This window comes from Pipistrellus hanaki, assembly GCF_964339955.1.
Source record: "Pipistrellus hanaki genome assembly, chromosome: 9".
Taxonomy (NCBI): domain Eukaryota; kingdom Metazoa; phylum Chordata; class Mammalia; order Chiroptera; family Vespertilionidae; genus Pipistrellus; species Pipistrellus hanaki.
In genome coordinates this window covers 21,804,763-21,825,674 of record NC_140511.1, presented here as the reverse complement: position 1 = coordinate 21,825,674, position 20,912 = coordinate 21,804,763, and the positions used below count along the sequence as shown (strand labels likewise).

Below are 20,912 nucleotides of genomic sequence, written 5' to 3'. Positions count from 1 at the left end.
TTATAGCAATGCTTTGAAGAATTCTTTGCTTTTATATATATAAAACATGCATATAATATATATTCTACATCCTGACAAACTATGTATGCATTTATTTGTGTGTATGTTCTTTTACATGTCAACAGATAGTAGCAGCAATATGACATTAACATTTTTTGAAATATAAGGCAATGCTAAAATTTGACCTTTTTCAATGATTCTCAGGGTAGTCCATTTTCTGAGAGAGAATGGAGGGTAAATGTCAGATGGCTGACTCATAGCATACTGGAAAGGTTAACACGAAAGCACAGCATTACCCATCGCTTCTCAGGCTGAGACACAATGACACCTGAACTGACTTTGGTCTGAGATTGTTCTTATGGTGACATAAAAGTCTATTTTCACGGACAATGATCGGGACAAAATGCAGGGCAGCAAAGCCCAAGAGTCACTTCCTGAATGTCATCACCAAGGTTTTCTCGAATGATTTAGGAAAGCAAAATTCACTTTGTCCTGAGCCTGTGCTAGAGGACATGACTGTCTGTCCACTAATCATACACTGTTTCAACAGGTCATCAGTGAGAGAAGCCTATGTTTATAGCATGGACACTGGAAACAGAAGAAAGGAGAAATTCTTAGAGTCTATACATACCAAACTTTCTCTGATTTTTACTGCAATGCCCTAAATAACATTATACTTGGGGAATACTATGATTATTATGAGTATACTAGAGGCCTGATGCACAAAGATTTGTGCAAGAATAGGCCTTCCTTCCCCTGACTGCTAGCACCACCTTTGCTCTGGCTGAAGCCACCTTTCCACTTCTTGCCTTGTTGCAGAAATAGAAAATTTGCATATTTTCTCCTTATTGGCTATGAGTGCTACCATATTTGTTGTGGAGTTATGGTCAATTTGCATATTCCATCTTTATTAGATAGGACTAGAGGTCTGGTATATGAAAATTCATGTCCTGAAAGGGGGTGTCCCTCAGCCCGGAATGTCCGCTCTCACAGTCCGAGAACCCTCAGGAGTAAGAGGTAACCCAGCAATCAGGGGAAGGTGATGCCCCATTACATCTCTGCTCCTGCCACTGTTGGCAGCACAAGCCTTAGCTCGCCCCGGTTACCTGAGCCTTGGGTGGCCCTGGGTGGCTAGGCAGCCACCATCCAAGATTTGCCTGTGCCTCGGGCTGGCCCTGAGTGGCTGGGGGGCTGAGAGGACTGGGGGACTCTGGAGGCAGATGTGCAGAGCAGCCAGACCTGCCTGGGTGCAAGCCCAGCTATGGCACTCGCCTGCTGCCCCGGTGGGGCTTAGGGGACTGGGCGCCGCCATCTTTGTGAGGGTGTGATGGTCAATTAGCATATTCCCTCTTTATTAGATAGGAATACTTTTTGAGTAGGTATAATACCCCTTACCATTGAATAATGTGGCAACTCAATGCATCATTTTCATGAAGTTTGAAAACCATGAATCAATATCCCTATAATTCACTTACATTGCATAAATTGATTATCCATCAAATGATACTAATATGAGAACAAAACTATCCCACAGCTGGTCAGTTTCTCTAGCTATTTACTCGGTTGTATAAACATCCCTGCAAAAACTTATTCCAAATGAAAGCTTTTTGTGACTTGTGAATAGGTGTTATCATCAAATTCCTCTGGGAAAATGTTTTACCTCTCCACTTCCTACTCACTTTATTTCTAAAGGTTAATCTGACTGCCATGTGAATACAGGACTCAAAACCAGGGGTCTTGACACGTATGAGGGACCGTCGTGTTCATGAAGATCCATTGACACCGTGCCTTCGGTTAAGCTCTCTAAAACATGTTTTAGAAGATGGTGGGGTGCTCTACTCATCTTACAATGAAAAAGACATGAGAAGAGGTGCCAATCCAGCTGCCCTCTGAAGATAATCTGCTGACTCTAGGCACATGCATGCATAACACAAGCTTTGTGGATGTTGGATTATTTTAATTAGCCGATAATGCATTTGGTATGAGGTTGATTTTTTGCAACTTCTGATTCCAATATTGTCATGAAACATTTGAAAACAGACCTTTTCTGTGTCAGGAAATAACTTAATAAATAATCCCCACAAATACAAAACCACTGAATACAAAATGGAAGCTGTATTTTCTGCTGGTTACATAAAAGTCCTTTGATTTAAGTTCCGTCAAACTTGGGGAGGAATAGATTTTCTGTGACATTTTCGTTTGAAAATTAAGTTGCATTTTTGCATTTGAAGCCCTTCCACATTGAGTTTGAGTGCCCAGCATCCTCTAAATATTGGCAGCCTCTTCCAAGTGGAATGGATGACCCTTCAGTTCTCTTCTCCTTGTTTTAGCTGCTGCCTCACATCCTCCGTCAGTAAGAACCTTCTGGTGAATGCTCAGAATGCAAACTTCTGTGTGATATATTTTGAGAGGAGAGTAGCACATAACGACAATAAGAGATACGTATTTGCAAGTTCCTTCAGCACTTTTTTGTTTCTTTCTATTTGATGCCCAATCTGGGAATTCACCTGCGAAGGCCCTCAGAAATGGCCCAAAATGGTGCTATCACTGGACTGAATGACCACGATTGTTGAGTCACAACCAAAAATTATAATGTAAAGAGCTTTAGAGGGTATCTATCAACTGCGAAAGAAAATAGGGTGAGCATTTCCTACACACACACACACACACACACACACACACACACACACTCACACACTCACACCTGAGGCATGTTTCCAGGGTTCAGTGGAGGAAGTACTTTTTCACCGGTAAATATAATGTTTTCAAAGAGATGAGACAAAAAGTACAGGAAAGATTTAACCCCCTTTCGCACAGACATTATCAATCGTATTCGGTAGGGGCTAAGCAGGATCGGTGATTAAACAGCATTCCCTAATGGTCACAGATGGCTTTTCCTTTAGATTACAGGGGATCCGCAGAGCAGGCCAGGAGATGCCTGAAATCGCCGTCAGGGGACATGGCCCTGCCAGCTGATCTCCAGGCAGATGCTGCGCAGCAATCACACCATCGCAAGTTACACCCAAGAAAGCAGTTTATAAAACGAGCACCAAACGACTGGCAGAAATTCCACCATAATCTGCACTCTTCAGCCCGAATGGTGATATTTACCCATGAAAAATATCAAATGTTAGGGAACTAGATGACAGCATGACCCAAGTTATCTTGGAACATTTTCTCATTTAAAAGGTGGTCACATTGGCACTTAAAAAAATAAATCAGAAAATAATATGGTTTCAAGTGGACAAATAAATATGGATTTTTTTTTTTTAGGGAAGTCTTTGCATTATCTCTTGCTGTCCTCTTGCTTTGATCCCAATGATAATTTCTCCCCAAGTTTTCTAATCAGTTCTGCCAGATCTTCTGAATTCTGAGTTTTTTCTTCCAGGAGTTCATAGCGGAGACTTGAGATGTCCTGTTTAATTTCCTTCAGTTCCCCTTTGAAAAAACAAAAACAAAAAAACACAAGAGTGACAAGTGTTGCGTCACTACGTAATGCAGAGTAATAGCCATTCTGGGGTGGAGTGAAATCAGTCTCAACTCCATGCATATCTGTAGGTTGAATCCTTCCGAAGGAAGTAACCAGCAGGTTTCTATTTGTCAGCTACATATTTCAGGTAATGAAAAAATTATAGAAAAAAAAATTATAGCTGAGACCGATTTGGCTCAGTGAATAGAGCGTTAGCCTGCGGACTGAAGGGTCCTGGGTTCGATTCCGGTCAAGGGCATGTACCTTGGTTGTGGGCACATCCCCAATAGGGGGTGTGCAAGAGGCAGCTGATCGATGACTCTCTCTCATCGATGTTTCTAACTCTCTATCCTCTCTCTTCCTCTCTGTAAGAAAATCAATAAAATATATTTTTAAAAATTATGGCCAATTTATAATTTACTGTACTCTGAGAATAAATTAAAGGAAAATACTAGTTGCAAGTGTATTGGGGTTTGGGAGGAACATCCCCCCACCTGTCCTAACCACTTCCTCCTCCCTCCAAGCCCCCATAAAAACAATCCTTATTTACCTAACTAGCAGCATCTGCCCTGAACTGTGCAGAAACATCCTGCTGCCTGAGACCTTATTGGTATGGATAATTGGTGAGACCCCATAGTCTGTTATTGAAGCTCACTCTTCCCAAGCCCTTCCCTCATGCCCCCCCCCCCCCCCCCCGCTCTGCATCCAGCCTGTACCCTGGCTCACCTTCATTCACTTCGTCACTTTCCTTATCGATCTGGGCTTTCAGAACATATCTTTTAATGAGCCTCTTCATTATTTTCTAGAAAGAGAAAAGAAATCCATCTAAGCTTTATGTTGATGACAAATCTCTCACTTGGAATAAACTTGAGTCATTGTCTCTTTACCAAGCACATTAAAGGTGATCGCTATCAAAGATGAAGATGATTTACCTGCCAGAGAATGCATATATCACCTGAATTAATGAGTCAAAAATTAATTCTGCAAAAAAGAGCAAGTTCCGAACAAACATCTAATTCTTGATTCATTGCTTGTACTTTATTTGAGAAGTATTAGGGCAAGACACCGCCTTTCAGTGGATAGATTAAAGGTATGCAGCATTGCAGGTGGAAATGGAAAATTAAGCAAATGAGGGAAAACTCATGTTTTCCCCCCTTCCCTTACTAAAAGATATGGCCAGCTTTGATTTTGTGCTTTCTAATTCATGAATGGCCAGTTTCAATGTAATCATTCCTTCAGTACTAGGGCTTCTTCCATAAGGATGTGTGTTTACTACATACTTTTCATGAAAAGTAGGAGGCTCAGCACATGTGTAGGAAGTCCTGAGTGAAGATATAACTAAATTACCTGAGCCCAAAAGGAAATGGTAAACAGGAAAATTCCACTTTCAAGAACTTATTCCAATGGTGTAATTGGGTCCATGGATAAATATATTCATGTTAATGCTACATAATAGAAAAATAAACCCTTACATGTATATCAGTAAGGGATTATTCTAAATTTCTTTATTTAAAAATATAATATATTTATTGATATTTTAGAGAGAAAGAAAGAGGGAGAGAGAGAAAAACATTGATGTGAGAGTGAAACATCACAGGGTGCTGGAGCTCAGAACTCAGGCATGTGCCCTGACCAGGTACTAAAGCAGCAACCTTTTGCTATATGGGACAATGCCCAACCCACTCACCCATACCAGCCAGGGTTTTGTTTTTTTAAATTGATTTGAGAGAAGGAGGGGGGAATTGATGTGAAAAAGAAACAACAATGGGTTATCTTCTGCATGCACCCCAACCAGGGATTGAACTCATCACCTTTTGGTGTTTGGGACAATTTTTCAACCAAGCGAATCACACAGGCCAGGGCAGGGATTATTTTAATAAATTATCATATATTTGTATAAGTGAATATTATACATCCATTAAAATAATTATGAATATGTTTTATGGAATTAAAAACTATTGCTCAACATACAATATAAGTATTATTAATTCATTTATATATTATACATACATTTATATAATAATATTAATCAATGTAAAATTATGCTCATGTATATAATCATCTGGCAAAATATTTAGTAAAAGTAAGTAATCTTTATTCCTCAATGATAGGGTTGGAGGTGGATTTTACTCTCCTCTTCATGATTTTAATAAGGATAGACTTTTTACAATGAGCATGAAGACTCTAAGCTCCATGATGCTATGGCTTCATCTATTTTGTTTACCTTTGTATTTCCAGTACTTAGTAAGTACCTGGCACAGGGTAGTTACTCAGTAAATACTTGTTGAATGAATGCATTATTTTGATATTGAGAAAAATATAATTTTCACTTAAAGAATTGCATAGTTTGAGATTCTATATTTCATCAATTAATAATCTCATTCCTTAAAAATTCATGCTTACCTGATACTGCCTTGGAGGATTACTGAAATTATTTAACTGGAAATCTTCTGAACTTCTTAAACTTGATTCTTTACTATGCTCAAGCTGCAATTTGAAAAAAAAAAAATAGAAATTGATTCTTATCTACGTTTTTTAAAATGTGATTAGATTTATTAGTCATATAAATGAACTAAAGTTTTAAATATTACACACATATAGTACCATTGTAACTTCACTTGCTTATTGTTCTATCTGCCAAGACAAACACAGACACGTAAGGTGTGTTCAGTCTCTCAATGGCTATTAGAGGTCACCCGAGGAGTTGTTTAGCCTTTGTGCATCAATCATGTTGCCATGAGAACCACGTTTTAACCTTCCCACAGATACATCTGTGACAGCGGAAGAGGCAAACGAGTTGGAGAAATAATGGTGATGACCCTCAGAAATCCTGATTGAGTAAAACACCCACGCTGCAGTGGGACGTGCTGGGCTCCTGAGAAATGCCAGGATGAGACTGCTGTGGGATAGAATTCACTCATTAATCCACTTAAATTTTAGGATCTGGATAGTATCCAACTTGGGAAGCACTTTTCAAGTAATATACTTGCTTGAATGGGCAAATAACAAAGAAAGCAATCTCCAATAAAGATTTTAACATACCATGTTAACATGCTAAGAGGAAGATTAAAAAACTTTTCAACTCACTTTCTGAAGAGAAAAAAAATGATTTTACAAAAAGCAAGGAAACCCAAGTTGAACAGAGTAGCTCCAAATTTGTATGTTTACAGGGGATGAGAAACTTTAAGATTGTCTTCAAAGATATTTCTCAGTGACATCTAAGTTACTATATATACAGCTCAATATGACTCGATTAAAATCCTTGACTTCAATACTTTAATCGTTATTTTTATTTTTAAACATCCATCTTTATTGCTGAAAGTATTACAGCTTTGATCTTCAAATGCCTGCACACTGAATTAAAACAGCTATGTACACATTCATCCATCGAACAAGCATGTATTAAATGTCTTCTATATGTAAGGCCCTGTGCTACGTGATGGGTTCTAACGAAGAATGTAACCAATTATGGTCTAGCTGAATTACAGTAATAAGAAAATATCACAAGGCTGACAAAATCCATGAAAAACAGTTTGTAATTTTGATAGTACAGATAGCATTTTCCCCCCACAAAGCTATTTTCTTTTTCTTCACCCTCTCTAAAAATATCAGCAAAGTGTATCGTTATGTTATATTTACTTTGAAGAACATTAAGGTAAAATTATACAATTGACCAAATTGGCCAAAGAGAGGCAGCTTAAATTCTTAAGAGCACTTGATGGAGACCTCGAGATGCAAATCTGGTTCTGCCAAGAGTTAGCTGTGGAACTTAGGCAAGGTGCTGAAACTCTCTTCTCACAATGAAGGGGTGATCTAGTAACCTCTGTAGTCCTTCACGTTCTTCTAATGAATGAATGTGTAAAATTTATGCAAGCTTAAGCCAATTTTAATAATATAATTTTAATATATAGTTTATTTTTCAGTAATATAATTATCCATTTTTTATAATGCCATAATTATTTCTGGCTTTCAAAGTGTAATTTATACCTTATGAACATCATTAAATGCGATGGCTAGGTTCAAGCTCACTTTTCTGTTTTTATGATGAAACATTGAGAGTAAGGACAGCTGTCATAACTGGAGGGAAAAGACCCATACAAATGGAATCTTTGCACATCCTTTCCCACCTATTCATGAATTCACAACCTCTGAAAATCATTAATTTAATGCTCATTAAAAAAAAACTTTTCTAATCAGAATAAGCAGGCATTTAAAAAAATATATATTTTATTGATTTTTTAGAGAGAGGAAGGGAGAAGGAGAGTTAGAAACATCAATCAGCTGCTTCCTGCACTGGGGATGTGCCCCAAACCAAGATACATGGCCTTGACCAGAATCAAACCTGGGACCCTTTAGTTAGCAGGTTGACACTATCCACTGAGCCAAACCCGTTAAGGCTGATGCTCATTTTTTAATTAGAGGCTACCAGTACATCCATAGGTGTTAATGGAAATTGGAAAGTAAAAAAATTTGCTTCCTATAGATTTTTTGAAGGTAAATGTGTGGTCCTTGATACTTGATATGCCAAATCATCCCCAATTAAGGCAGCCCTATGGTACACCTTGCCCTTGAAGATAATCCTTTAAAAAAAAACTTATTATAATAATGTCAGACAAGACTTCTTTCGTTTGTTGTTTTATAATTTACAGCTTTTGTGTTTGCTGTCTCCAAATCCTAAAACCCTCTTTTCCTGGATCTTTGCCTTAATGACTAGCTCTCTCTCACCTTTGAATTTTTAAAAAATATTTTTACTGATGTTTAGAGAAAGAGGAAGGGAGAGGGAGAGAGAAAGAAAATCATCAATGTGAGAGCAAAATATTTACCAGCTGCCTCTTGCATGCCCCTTACTGGGGATGGAGCCTTCAACCTGAGCATATGCCATGGTCAGTAACTGAACCAGAAACCCAATGGTACACAGGACAATACCCAACCACCTGAGCCACACTGGCCATGGCTCACCCTCTGGATTTTTGCTTAAAACATAGGCTTATCGGAAAGCTTCTCTTGCCCACCCCATGAAAAATAGTTCTTGGTTGTTTCCTTCAAAACACACTTCACGACTTACAATTATTATTTCACTGGCTTAGTTCCATGTGTATTGTCTGCATTCTCTAGGCTGTATAGACGGATGGACTATTTAGTTCATCCCAACATCCCTCGTGCCAGCACTGTCCAGCAGATGGCAAGTGCTCAGCATTGCTGGTTGGTGAAATAAGTGAAAGAAGATGTGTTACTGGGTAACTAATGGACCTCACATGGTTTTTGGACAATGCTACACACAGCACATACAAAACTATCTGGGTTTGTGAACCAATAAGCTGCAGTTCAACTCCATGATAAAGATACATCTGAAACACAGTGAATTCTTTTTAAGCCATAGACAGACAGATGCCTTGCTAAGTAACACACTGGGTGATACAGAGGAAGGAGCAATACCAGGAGAACAGAAAACAGTACACTCTGTTCACTTAAGAATGGGTATGATTGTGGATTCCCCAGAGGGAAGATCTTGAAGAGCCAATGACTGGAGCTACAGTGTGTTCATACAGTTTCGGCCTAACAGCTCTCCCAGGTGTGAGGGCAGTGGACTGAGTTCCAGGTTTCTCAATGGAGATGTTTTTGATGCTTTGGCTAGAAGATTCTTTATTGTGGGGGCTTTCTGTGTACTGCAGGATGTTTAGCAGCATCCATGCCCTCTAACCCATTCTAGGCCAGGAACAGTCACCCTCTCTGGCTGTGACAGCCAAAAATGTGTCTATTACAAATGCACCCTGGGGATACCAGAGGGGGTTGGGGCAGGCAAAACCACCCCTGATTGGGAACCACGGGTATGGTGAAGTGGTATATGACTAAACATTTATAAAGTTATTTAGAACATTTTTATGTGACTCGTTCTGCTCTAAATCTGAGACATGAATTTGGATACAAATAAACGGTTTTAAGAAAAAATTCTAATCCGTTTCTAAATACATAGCAGATATGCAATAAACACATGTTAAAATGGAATGATACAAAAAATAATATGTAAGGAGGAACTTACCCAATGTGCAAAGAAGCATTATTACCACTTGGTGGCAGAAAATTCTAACTTATAATTGTTTCTATGTGCACTAATGAACTAAACTGGAAAGTCAAGAGAGTTCAATTTTTAATATGAATAATATTCAAGCCTTAGGGATCTGGATGAGTATAGATCATATTAATAAATACAATGTGATGGGAGTGGGAGGGAAAGCTGGTGGACACTGCACACTCTAATTCTTTATTTATTTATTTATTTATTTATTTATTTTTAAATATATATTTTATTGATTTTTCACAGAGAGGAAGAGAGATAGAGAGTCAGAAACATTGATGAGAGAGAATCATCAATCAGTTGCCTCTTGCACACCCCCTACTGGGGATGTGCCCGCAACCAAGGTACATGCCCTTGACAGGAATCGAACCCGGGACCCTTCAGTCTGCAGGCCGACGCTCTATCCACTGAGCCAAACCGGTTTCGGCTCCAATTCTTTTTTTAAATATATTTTTGTTGATTACAGAGAGGAAAAGAGAAGGAGAGGTAGAAACATCAATTATGAAAGAGAAAGAATCATTGATCTGCTGCCTCCCTCACAGGCCACACTGGGGATCGAGTCTGCAACCTGGGCATGTGCCCTAACAGGGAATTGAACTGTGTGTGATCGCCTGGTTCGATGCTCAACCACTAAGCCACACCAGCCGGGCTACACTTTAATTCTGAATGACTCATTGCCTCTCTTTTTAAAAACACCTTCTACCACATTTCCTATATTCTTTATGTTTTCTCTCTGTTTGATTTTCTAAGAATTCATTTATTAACATTTCTCAACTCTTTGTGCTATCGGAGTGAGGGACACTCAATACCTTGTTTATAATTTATTAAGAGGAACAAGTAAGCTTCATCCAGTCATTGGAAATTATGATGTAGTCGGACATAGCAACAGTTCTGAGGGTCTCCCGTCCCCCACAGCTGAAATGCCCGAGGCCAGGAGCAAAACCATGAACTTAAAGGTGCAGGCAGTATATATATGAGTTAGCAGCAGGAAATGCAGATGTGAAATGAAGCCACGGGTACAGAGCCTGGAAGCCTCCTGCTTTGGAATCAAGTAGATGTGAGTTTGCATTCTGGCTTTGCCACTTGTCTGAAATGGGACTTTGGGCAAGTCAGCTCACCTCCGCTAACCCTCACATTCTTCATGTATAAACTGGGGGAAATAGTATCACCAACCTCCTAGAGCTAACGTGAGGATTATAGAGATAAGGCACATAGACTTAGTAGCTTGGCATACGGTAGGTGTTCTACAAGTGTCAGTAGCTGTTATTATTATACAAAAGTCATAACTATCTGCCCCGTGGCTTTGGGCCTATTTCATGGTTAGCTTTAATCCAGTTAATTTATTTTGGAGATACTTTACAAATACCACTTTTTACTGACATGTCCAAGCTCACGACTAAGTTATTCAAGGGAATGAAAGACTCAGTGATTCCCACATCCTGAGGAGCATCCCAAGCTCCTGGGGTCTTACTGAAATACCAGTTTCCAGGCCTCAGGCCCAGAGACTGTAACTCCCAGGCCTGCAGCGGGCTGGGAACCTGTACACACTCATCCAGAGAGGTGGCCCTGGGGAAAGTGACAAATCGAAACCACTCCTTTCTGTGATTGTTTTGCCACAGGATTAGAAAGACAGCCTCTGCTCTGGCCGGTGGCTTTTCGGTAGTTGGTGTCGGCCCCTCACACCCAAGGGTCATGAGTTCAATTCCTGGTCGGGGCCACATACCTGGCTTGCAGGTTGGATCACCAGTCCCAGTGCAGGAGACCATCAATTAATGTGTCTCTCTAGCATTGATCTCTCTCTTTCTCTCTTCCTCCCTTCCACTCTCTCTAAAAGTCAATGGGGGGAAATTCCTCAGCTGAAGATTAAAAGAAAAAAAAAATGACAGCCTCTGACTTGATTAAAAGTTCAAGGTTTAGAGTTCCTGGATATGTAACTGATTTAAAAAATATATATTTTATTGATTTTTTACAGAGAGGAAGTGAGAGGGATAGAAAGCTAGAAACATCAATGAGAGAGAAACATCGACCAGCTGCCTCCTACACACCCCCTACCGGAGATGTGCCCGCAACCTAGGTACATGCCCTTGACTGGAATCGAACCTGGGATCCTTCAGTCGCAGATCGAAGCTCTATCCACTGAGCCAAACCAGTTTCGGCATGTAACTGATTTTTTTAAAATTGCCACGTCTGACTCCATATAGCATGAACAGATCTATGATGCTAAAATAACATGTCTGTGCTGCATGTAGTCTGATGCACACGGCGTACGCACCTGCAGGTCTGCTCCGTGTTGCTGACCTGGTTTTGCAAAATTTTTATTGAATTGCCTATACCCAAATAACCAAAAGAGCCACTTCTCCATGACAAGTACTTTACACTTGCATAGTGTTTGTCATTTATGAAGTACCATTGTAATCCTCCTCACAGTCTTGTGTGATGGGCTTGTGTAACTCGATCATCCCTATTTTATTGATGAGGAAACGGAAGTGCATAGAAGTTAAGGAATTGCTAAAAAGGCAGAGATGTGATGAGATCCCAATCTGTTACATACCTAGTTCCATGTTCTTACTATATCAATACCAATGAATATTCTTACTGTGTTGGTGGAGGAAACCTAGTATAAAAACAAAACAAAAAAAAGCCTCCTCTTCGACATTTGTGTCCCCTGGAGAGACACTGTAACACAGTTCTGGCAAGTGAGATATAACAACAGGAGTCACTGGGAGCACCTCTGAGAGTGGTGGCAGTCAGCTGGCATGCCCCTCTTTTCCTTTGCCTTTATTCCTTCTTCCTGTCTAAAAGTGGGTGTGGTGCTGGAAGTGAAACTGTCATCTTGCATCTCACTACCACAAAAAAAATCCAAGAAAGTCAATGAGACCCTCCTGGGCAACAGCCCTGTAATGCCCACCTCTGGAGGGTTAAGTGGGAGGAGGAAAACAACTATCTTGTAAAAATACCGTGATTTGGTTTTTTATGTCCAACAGCATGCAAATCCTTCTGATACATTGGCCTTCCCCCAATTAACCCATGTATAATTTCCCTGTATCAATAAGCATTTCTTTTTTCTTTTCTTTTTTTTAAACTATATTTTATTGATTTTTTACAGAGAGAAAGGGAGAGGGATAAAGAGCTAGACACATTGACCAGCTGCCTCCTGCACACTCCCTACCGGGAATGTGTCTGCAACCAATGGACATGCCCTTTACCGGAATGGAACCTGGGACCTTTCAGTCCACAGACCAATGCTCTATCAACTGAGCCAAACCGGTTTTGGCTCAATAAGCATTTCTTGCACCTCTATGTGCACGAGACAAGAAGGTAGCAAATGTCCCCATCATTGGGGGTTCTGCCACTCCGAATGAGGGAAGCACGTTTCTGAGGCACATTGCTCACTGTGAACTGGGCCAAGAACAGCCACCATTGAATTCCCTTGGTACCTTTTCTGACAGCTTCTTGATTACTGACAAATGAGGAGGCTCTTCTGGCTGGGCATCCTCTCCACCTCAGCTGCCTGCCGCTAGTTTAATCCTGTCTCCAACAGTCCCTGTTGGCTTCCTTTAAGTTTCTCCTTTCTCCTTTACATCATTCCTATATCCCATTCTCCATAAGAAATATGTGTCTAATATATCTTAAGTAAGCACATAATTCTTTTTGTTGATTATGTGAACATAGCTTTATTTCCAGCTCTTGGTGACAGATTCTCTTGGCATTGTTAAAAATAGTTAAATTCTTTAATGTGTCTAATTTCTGTTTCTTAAAATTGCTCCTGAACATGTATGCTTTACCCTGAAAAGATAAGCCTATGCATGACTTCATATTTTTAAAGATGATCTTACCTGTTTTCTGTCAAGTGATAATTTTGGAAGGTCTTCATGACTTCCCAAAATCCCAAATTTCTTTTCTTCGTTTCTCTTTTAAAGATAAGATAATAAAGTGAGCATAATTGCTAATTTCAGATTTGGGATTACAAAGCCAGTTTTACTCCTTCTTTATTCCATCCTTTAAAGGCCATTTGGTCTAACCCTCTAGCAAATTTCAGTAGGAGAAAAATACTCTTATTGGGGTCTTCCCTTTGGTAAGTGCTTAGACATTTCCTTTGCACAATGAATTCTCTCAGATTGCAGTTCTAATCATAATGTTATAAAGTAAAGAAAATTTTTGCTACTCAACCCACTATGCTCTATGTTATACATCTGGAAAAATGGCATAAATGGTGTATTTTTTCCAAAATTCTAACACAAAATAATTTGGCATTCTCAAAGCACTTTTGCATATTGATTTGTTTTGATCTTCGTAATGTAGATATAACCTTTATTATATCAGTTGAGAAAACTAGCACTCAGAGAGTTTATTATTCACTTGAGAACCTCAAGTATCAAATGGAGCAGGAATTAGAATTTCTTTTTATTCAATGATAAAATATAATTGCCAGGAACTTTTACACACTTGGCTTAACTGACCACCCAGGGTAGGAAGATCTCCTATATGTACTGTAATGTTGGTTGTCCGGCATATGAATTACTTTCAGTGATAGGAGGCTTATTACTTCATAAGACAGGCCACAACCCTGCTGGGCAGATTTTGTTACAAGTTTGTTTTTACATAGGCCTAAAATTGAAGTATTTACAACTTTCATCTATTGCCTCTCTTCCCATTTTTGAAGGGACAGAAACAAAACAATTGTACTTCCTAGTCAAAAGTGAGAATTTAAAAGATATTCATGCTCCCCTCCAGACCTCCTTCTTCCAGTGAAATAGACAGTTCCTGAAGTCGCCATCATCTGACACCCTATCCAAACCTGACCCCATGTAGGTACTCCTCCTCTGGATGCCTCTAGTCCTCCCAGTTGTAGAGGTTTTTGTGTAGAGTAAGAACTCCTACCCCCAACACACACAATTATATACAACATTCCACATGTTCTCTAAAGATTTCTGAACACACTGTGACCTTCCTAGCCCTTCATCTAAGTAATATACCTCTTTTATGGTCTCTTGAGATTGCATTGCCTCACAGGATCATTGTTTCCAATGAGTACCCTCACATCTTTCTTTCCTGAACTGCTTACTGCAAGCTAGTCTCCCACAGTGCAGGTGAGCAGCTGCTTTCTGAACTTTCCAATGAAGTTACTGAGGAGTCAAATTCCCCCAAGTCATAACCAGCTCCTGATGCTTTGCCTAGCTATATAAATTGAAGGTGAGTAAGAGAAATATGGCCACAAGTGCAAAAATGGGCCCCAGAAAAGCTCTCCCTTTCAGTATCTGCTCCAAATAATGTATTACATTATTTTAGTTACATTTCATGAACTTGTTTTATATTCCTTTTAAGCAGGGCATGTCCAATGTGCTCCTGTGAAACAGACATAAGCCAAAGGAACATGATTAGCTAACTGACTACATAAGGAATAAATGGACATGTTATAATGGACTGTTTCTTTTTACAGTAGTTATAACAGCCATGGTATTTGTCCGGGCCATTGTGGCTCAGTTGGTTGATCATCAACCCATGCACCAGGCAGTCACTCATTTGATTCCCAGTCAGGGAACATGCCCATGTTGTGGGCTTGATCCCTTGTAGGGGGCATGAAGGAAGCGGCCATCGATGTTTCTCTCTGTCTCCCTTCCTCTCTTTCTAAAAAAATAAAACATATTTAAAAAAAAATAAATAAAATAGCAACAGCATTTTAAATATTGATATAATAAACAATTATCAAGTCCAATTACCTTGTTCATCTCAGTATCCTCCTGGAAACCCTTTTTATGACACCGGAACAGCTTGGAAATGCATTTCTTAAGCTTCAGTAAGAGATAAAACAGGGACTTCGGACTTGGCACCAGGTTGAAGGGAACAGGAAGAGTCCTTCCCTCCTCGAAGTAGGAAAACCAAAGCTTGGCCCTTGCAAATTTCCATTCCACATCAGCATCATCCTATGCAAACACACATGACAGTTCAGCAAGGAGATACATAAACAAATTTACTGGAATATTTCCAACACTGTGTGCCTTGTTAAGGCAATAACGCCTGCACACCTCCCAGAAAGACTGCTCCAAGACTTTTCCAAAGGTTGGTTCTACTCACACACTCTCCTAAATATCTCTAAAATTTTATCAGGCTAAAAGAACTACAGGTTTCAAAACTTGCATGTGTTTACAAATACATTGAAATGTATAAATGTATTTTCTAAAAAGTATTATAAAAATTAGTCACTCTTTTATTCTATAACAAAAGACTTATTTGATTAACTCACAGGCTGAGGTTTCTGGAATAAAAAAATATAATCACTCTAAATTTGAGAAAAGGTCAATTATGAACCTCACTCAAAAAGATTTGAAGACCCTTGTTTGTGTATACCAGTGGTTAGAGCAACAGTCCATACACTGAAGGGTCCCGGGTTTGATTCTCAGTCAAGATCACATACTGGTCAGGGCAGGAGGCAACCAATTGGTGTCTCCCTCTCACATTGATGTTTCTCTCTCTCTTCCCTCCATTTCACTCTCTCTAAAATCAATGGAAAAGTGTACTTGAGTGAGGATTTAAAAAAACAGACAAAAAGATTTGGATAGCAGTGGTATTCAGAGCAATATATTTTTAAATAAAATATAACTTAAAACTGATATAGCAGTTCTAAATTTTTTAACAATGAAGAATCAGACAGTATTTCTCCTCCTCGTGTCTTACTGCCCCAACACACCCACTGATGTTACATTTGGAAGAAAGAGTCAAGAGTCTCTAGCTTACTGGCCAAACAATTATATAAAATAGGGAAAGAACAAAGGAGGGAAAGAAGTCTGGATTTTCATCACCAATGCTGAGTGGATCCCCAGAAGAGTTAAAACATGTAGGCACAGAATACACAAAGGTATACAGATTATACCTCAATCTCCTGGAATGAACTGTTGATCATTGCAATTAACATGTTTAGCAAAACAATGACCATTGTAACGTTATAGACGCCATAAAGAACATAACCGATGTTTTCAATGAATTTGTGATTATAGTTGATGACTACTGATTTCACTTCAGAAAGTCCAAATATAGCCCAGAACAGTGTCTTAAAACTCTCCTCGACTCTGGTGGGGGGAAAAATAGAGAAAGGAAATAATGAAGTATATAAATAACTGACAGTGGTACCATAATAAAAGTGAGTTAACTTAATGTTTTTGCAAATTGTTAGGTATTCATGAAAAAATATTTCCCTAAACCTGTTTTTTTTTCCATAAAATGGAAACAATAACTTTTATTTCCAGGATTGTTACAAGAATGAGATAATATTGTGCATACAAAGCATATAGCACAATATCTGGCACATAATAAATACTCAATAAATGGTATTAACACAACTTCATAACATTAACTAATGTTAACATTTAAATAGTCCATAGCTTTGGCAATGGAAGTATCAAATGTATTACTTAATAATAACAGTTCAATTTGTTAGAGCCCCTTTAAGTTTCCTGTTCATCTATACTTCCACTTATGTGCAATAAATAGTATATAACAATATAATGTGTCTTAAGGAAAATATGACAATATGAACATAGACTATTATATATATACTAGAGGCCTAGTGCATGAAATTCCTGTACTCAGGAAGGTCCTTCAGCCCGGCCTGTGCCCTCTCACAATCCTATGTCAGCAGACAACCTTAGCGCTGCTGTGGAGGCAAGGAGTGGCTCTTACCACCATCATTGCCCTCACCAGCTGTGAGCCCAGATTCTGGCTGAGCAACACCCCCCCTGTTGGGAGCACACTGACCACCAGGGGGCAGTCCTGCATTGAGTGTCTGCTCTCTGGTGGTCAGTGCGCATCAAAGCAACTGGTCATTCTGCCGTTTGGTCAATTGGCATAGTAGCCTTTTATTATATAGGATACACGGTTACCAAAATCACTAACATGTCTTGGCAGGTATTTCATTGCTTTCGGCCTAATTATTGAGCAAAGCTAAGCCCATTTGTTTAACCAAGGTGGTTTCATTTCTCTGATAAACTGCACTTCACAACAATATGGGTAATAATAGGTGATGCTGCAGTTGATGCTTCCAATTGTGACACCGAGAACCTAATATTTGTGTAATTAATTCCAAACCTACTTTATTAAAAAACTTAACAAAAACATGTGTCTGTGGTGAACATAAGCCAAAAACACTCTTGTCCCTGCTGAAAACTCAGATCTCAACATGATCTGAGAAATTAAATTAGGAAAGCAGCTGTGCTCACGGTCAGCACCCCAGCAGTTAAGAGCACAGATGCTGAAGTCAGCGGACAAAGGGTTACGTCCCAGCTTTTCCAAATGCTGGCAGCGGTGCAACAACATACAGCAAGGTAGTTAGCTTTTCTGAACCTTAGTTTCCTCTTTTTGTGAAATGGAGATAACAAAATCCTATTACAGCACCTAGCTCTAAACATGTTAGCTATTATTCTTTTATATTTGGAAGGTGCTTATATTTTTTAGTTCTTTCAACTCATTTACAAATCTATTTTCACTGAAGAGGAAGATCAAAGTACTATTTATCCCATAAACATATACAAACTCTGTTAAGCCAACATTAATTTACTCTGCAATCTTCACCATCAAAACATTTGAGAACATATACATTGTGAGGGTCTCATTTTGTTTTACACACCATTTATTTAATCTGTAATCATTTAAGCTCATACTTATCTAATCTATAATCACCATCATCAAAACATCTGGGATCACATACGTGGTAAAGGCTTCATTTTGTTTTGCACCAATGTAGTAGGAGTAGAGGTTGAACATTCCAATCATGAAGGCCACAAACACCATGATGAAGATGACCATGAACTTGAAGATGTCTTTTACTGTCCTTCCAAGTGATATCTGCAGAGGCCCAAAGCTTTCATTTGCTGGTAAGATATAAGCTATTCTGGAGAAACTTAAAACCACAGCAATTGCATAAAGACCTTCAGATATAATTTGAGGATCAGAGGGGTCCCACTTTATCCTGGCTAGGAAAAAAAGAAGATATGAGTTATGGTGAGTCTCTTTAAGTTGTTTATTTAAGTTCCCAAAGGAATTATCTGTTCTTAGAGGGCTTCTTTAAGCATCAGGTATATTTGAGCTTGTGAATTTATTGAGAAAATGACCCTCCTAGTTGGTTTGTTGGCAATTTTCCATAAGAGAATATCATAATGGTTAAGAGCTCAAACTACAGACTCAGTATGTGTAAAAATTCCAATAGATAGACTAGAAAGGCTGGGACAAATTATTTAACTTCTCTCAGTATTTATTTTCCCATCCTTGAAAATGAGATAATACCACTTCTATCACTTTCATCTGTTGTGAGAATTCAATACATCAACCTACATTCCCTGTTTAGAAAGTAGTTGATATTAAATAAATGGTAGCATTTATTATTTAATATTAAACTATAATAACATGAACTATGATAACGATGCATGAAAATTCGTGCACTGCGGGGGGGGGGGTGTCCCCTCAGCCTAGCTTGACTCTTCTCAGAGGGAGCCCTCCAGATATGTCCTACTGATGGCTTAGGTTCTGCTGCAGTCATGCCTCCCTCTGTGGAAGGCGACCAGGCTGATCAGGGGAAGGTGCTGCCCCCATCACCCCACTGCTGCTGCCACTTCTGGCTGCGGTGGCTGCCTGAGCCCATGGCTGCCTGAGACCTGGGCCTCACAGCTGCTGGGGCTTTGTCCTGATGAACATCCATCCTAATTAGCATATTATCCTTTTATTATATAGACTATTATGTGATTTGGAGCTAGTGAAATACTTGTAGTTTTTTAAACTTACTAAAGTAATTTTATGGGTCACTCAAGTCTATTTTTATCATAAAAAAGAGCAATTATTCATTTATTAAATTTTGATGACCTGATATAATTACTATTTATTACTATGATAGGTTATCAAAAACTCAATTAAGAAAGCATCATAAGAAAAATGCAAAAAACAATGTGTAATAAAAAGGAAAAATGTTATTATAAATGTGTCTTTGTTTACTTGCTGAGAACATATACATAGTGCTTTGAATATAAGTACTACATATAAACAGAGAGATCACTTTAACTTTATAAAATTCTATATATTAAAAACTATAGTTAAATGGTAAAAGAAATATACAAGTTAATAAAAAATAAATAAATCCTTATGTAATATAGCCACTAACTGGTAGAGATGACAATGAAAGTTTTAACTGATTACTTATCAGAGGGTTTAAAGTAAGTATACAGAGAAAGTCTATTTTTCCAACTCCATGTTTCTACAAGAAGGGATTTCCCCTAGGCAAATCACTGGACCTATTTCCATCCCTAGTCACTTTCCTCCTGGGGCAATGGAATGATTTATCAGATTGTTGACTTGGGATGGATTACTGAGCATACCTAGCTCAGCTCTGTCCTCCTTTTCTTGTGAATTCTCCTCTGAATTCACATGGAGAAATATCACATGGTCAGGCACATGCTGCCATACCCCTCCTAGGGGAGGACTGTCCTGACCATTATTGTTTGGAAATTTGAAGATATGTCTGCCTAATTCTGGGAGTTCAATATTGCTGAGCCCATTGGTTAATGACTTAAAATCATGTCATCAATCCTGAACCCTATCAGTCTTAGAGGTGATGACCCGACCTCCATATTAACTTTTTGTTTTTATATCTCTCCCAGTTCAAAGCCTGGGTGGGAAACAGTAGTGACATTTATTGAGGGTGCTTTCAGAGATTCCAACAATTCCCTTGCTTTCAAATAATCTGTATGTCTTAAATGGAAATGGTACTCAAATGTATAATGGGGTTTATTTGTGTGTGTGTTTTTATGCACTCCCATTGTTTATTATAGCATTGTTCATGACAGCCAAGATATGGAGACAATCTAAGTGCCACCAATGGGTGAATGGATAAAAGAAGATGTGATATACACACAATGAAATATTATCAATCATGAGAAAGAAGGAAATCCTGTCATATGTGAGACAAGGATGGACTTTGAGGACATTATGCTGAGGTGAGACAGAGAAAGACAAAAACACTGTATGATATCCCTTATATGTGGAATCTGAAAACAAAACAAAAACAAACCAAAAACAAACAAACCAGAGTTGAAAAACAAGGAGTAGTGTTTTTAATAGAGATGAGAAAAGAAATAAATCCAAGACACAAGCAAGCCTTCTCAATGAAGTCTGATAGTTAGCCACCTGATCCAAAAGATCAGTGAGATAATTCCTGTGACTAAGATATTTCCAAGCAGAAGAAAAATAGAAGGAAGAAGCAAAAAACATGCTTCTTCAGATACAGATACTCTGGATAAGCTGGAAACTAACCAATAATTCAATGAGAATGGGTGATAACCAAACTACTATTGTCATACACTTTTATAGGAAAATTCTACATTTTTA

General features: G+C 38.7%; 1 protein-coding gene across 3 annotated transcripts in view; it reads right to left on the bottom strand.

Annotated features, from left to right (window-relative positions):
• Positions 1–1,561: 1,561 nt before the first annotated feature.
• TRPC6 (transient receptor potential cation channel subfamily C member 6) overlaps positions 1,562–20,912 on the bottom strand; it is a 96,697-nt gene continuing 77,346 nt past the window's right edge. Inside the window, exons 7-13 of one of the 3 annotated variants that reach the window (XM_084895180.1) lie at positions 18,247–18,511; positions 16,417–16,612; positions 15,266–15,469; positions 13,382–13,456; positions 5,873–5,956; positions 4,196–4,271; positions 1,566–3,438 (exon numbers count right to left, since the gene is read on the bottom strand). In XM_084895180.1, coding sequence (XP_084751306.1) covers positions 3,287–3,438; positions 4,196–4,271; positions 5,873–5,956; positions 13,382–13,456; positions 15,266–15,469; positions 16,417–16,612; positions 18,247–18,511 — 1,052 coding nt within the window. In that variant the 3' untranslated portion in view covers positions 1,566–3,286. Of the gene's footprint in view, positions 3,439–4,195; positions 4,272–5,872; positions 5,957–13,381; positions 13,457–15,265; positions 15,470–16,416; positions 16,613–18,246; positions 18,512–20,912 lie in introns of all 3 variants that reach the window. The other 2 variants (XM_084895182.1, XM_084895181.1) reach the window with 2 other exon arrangements.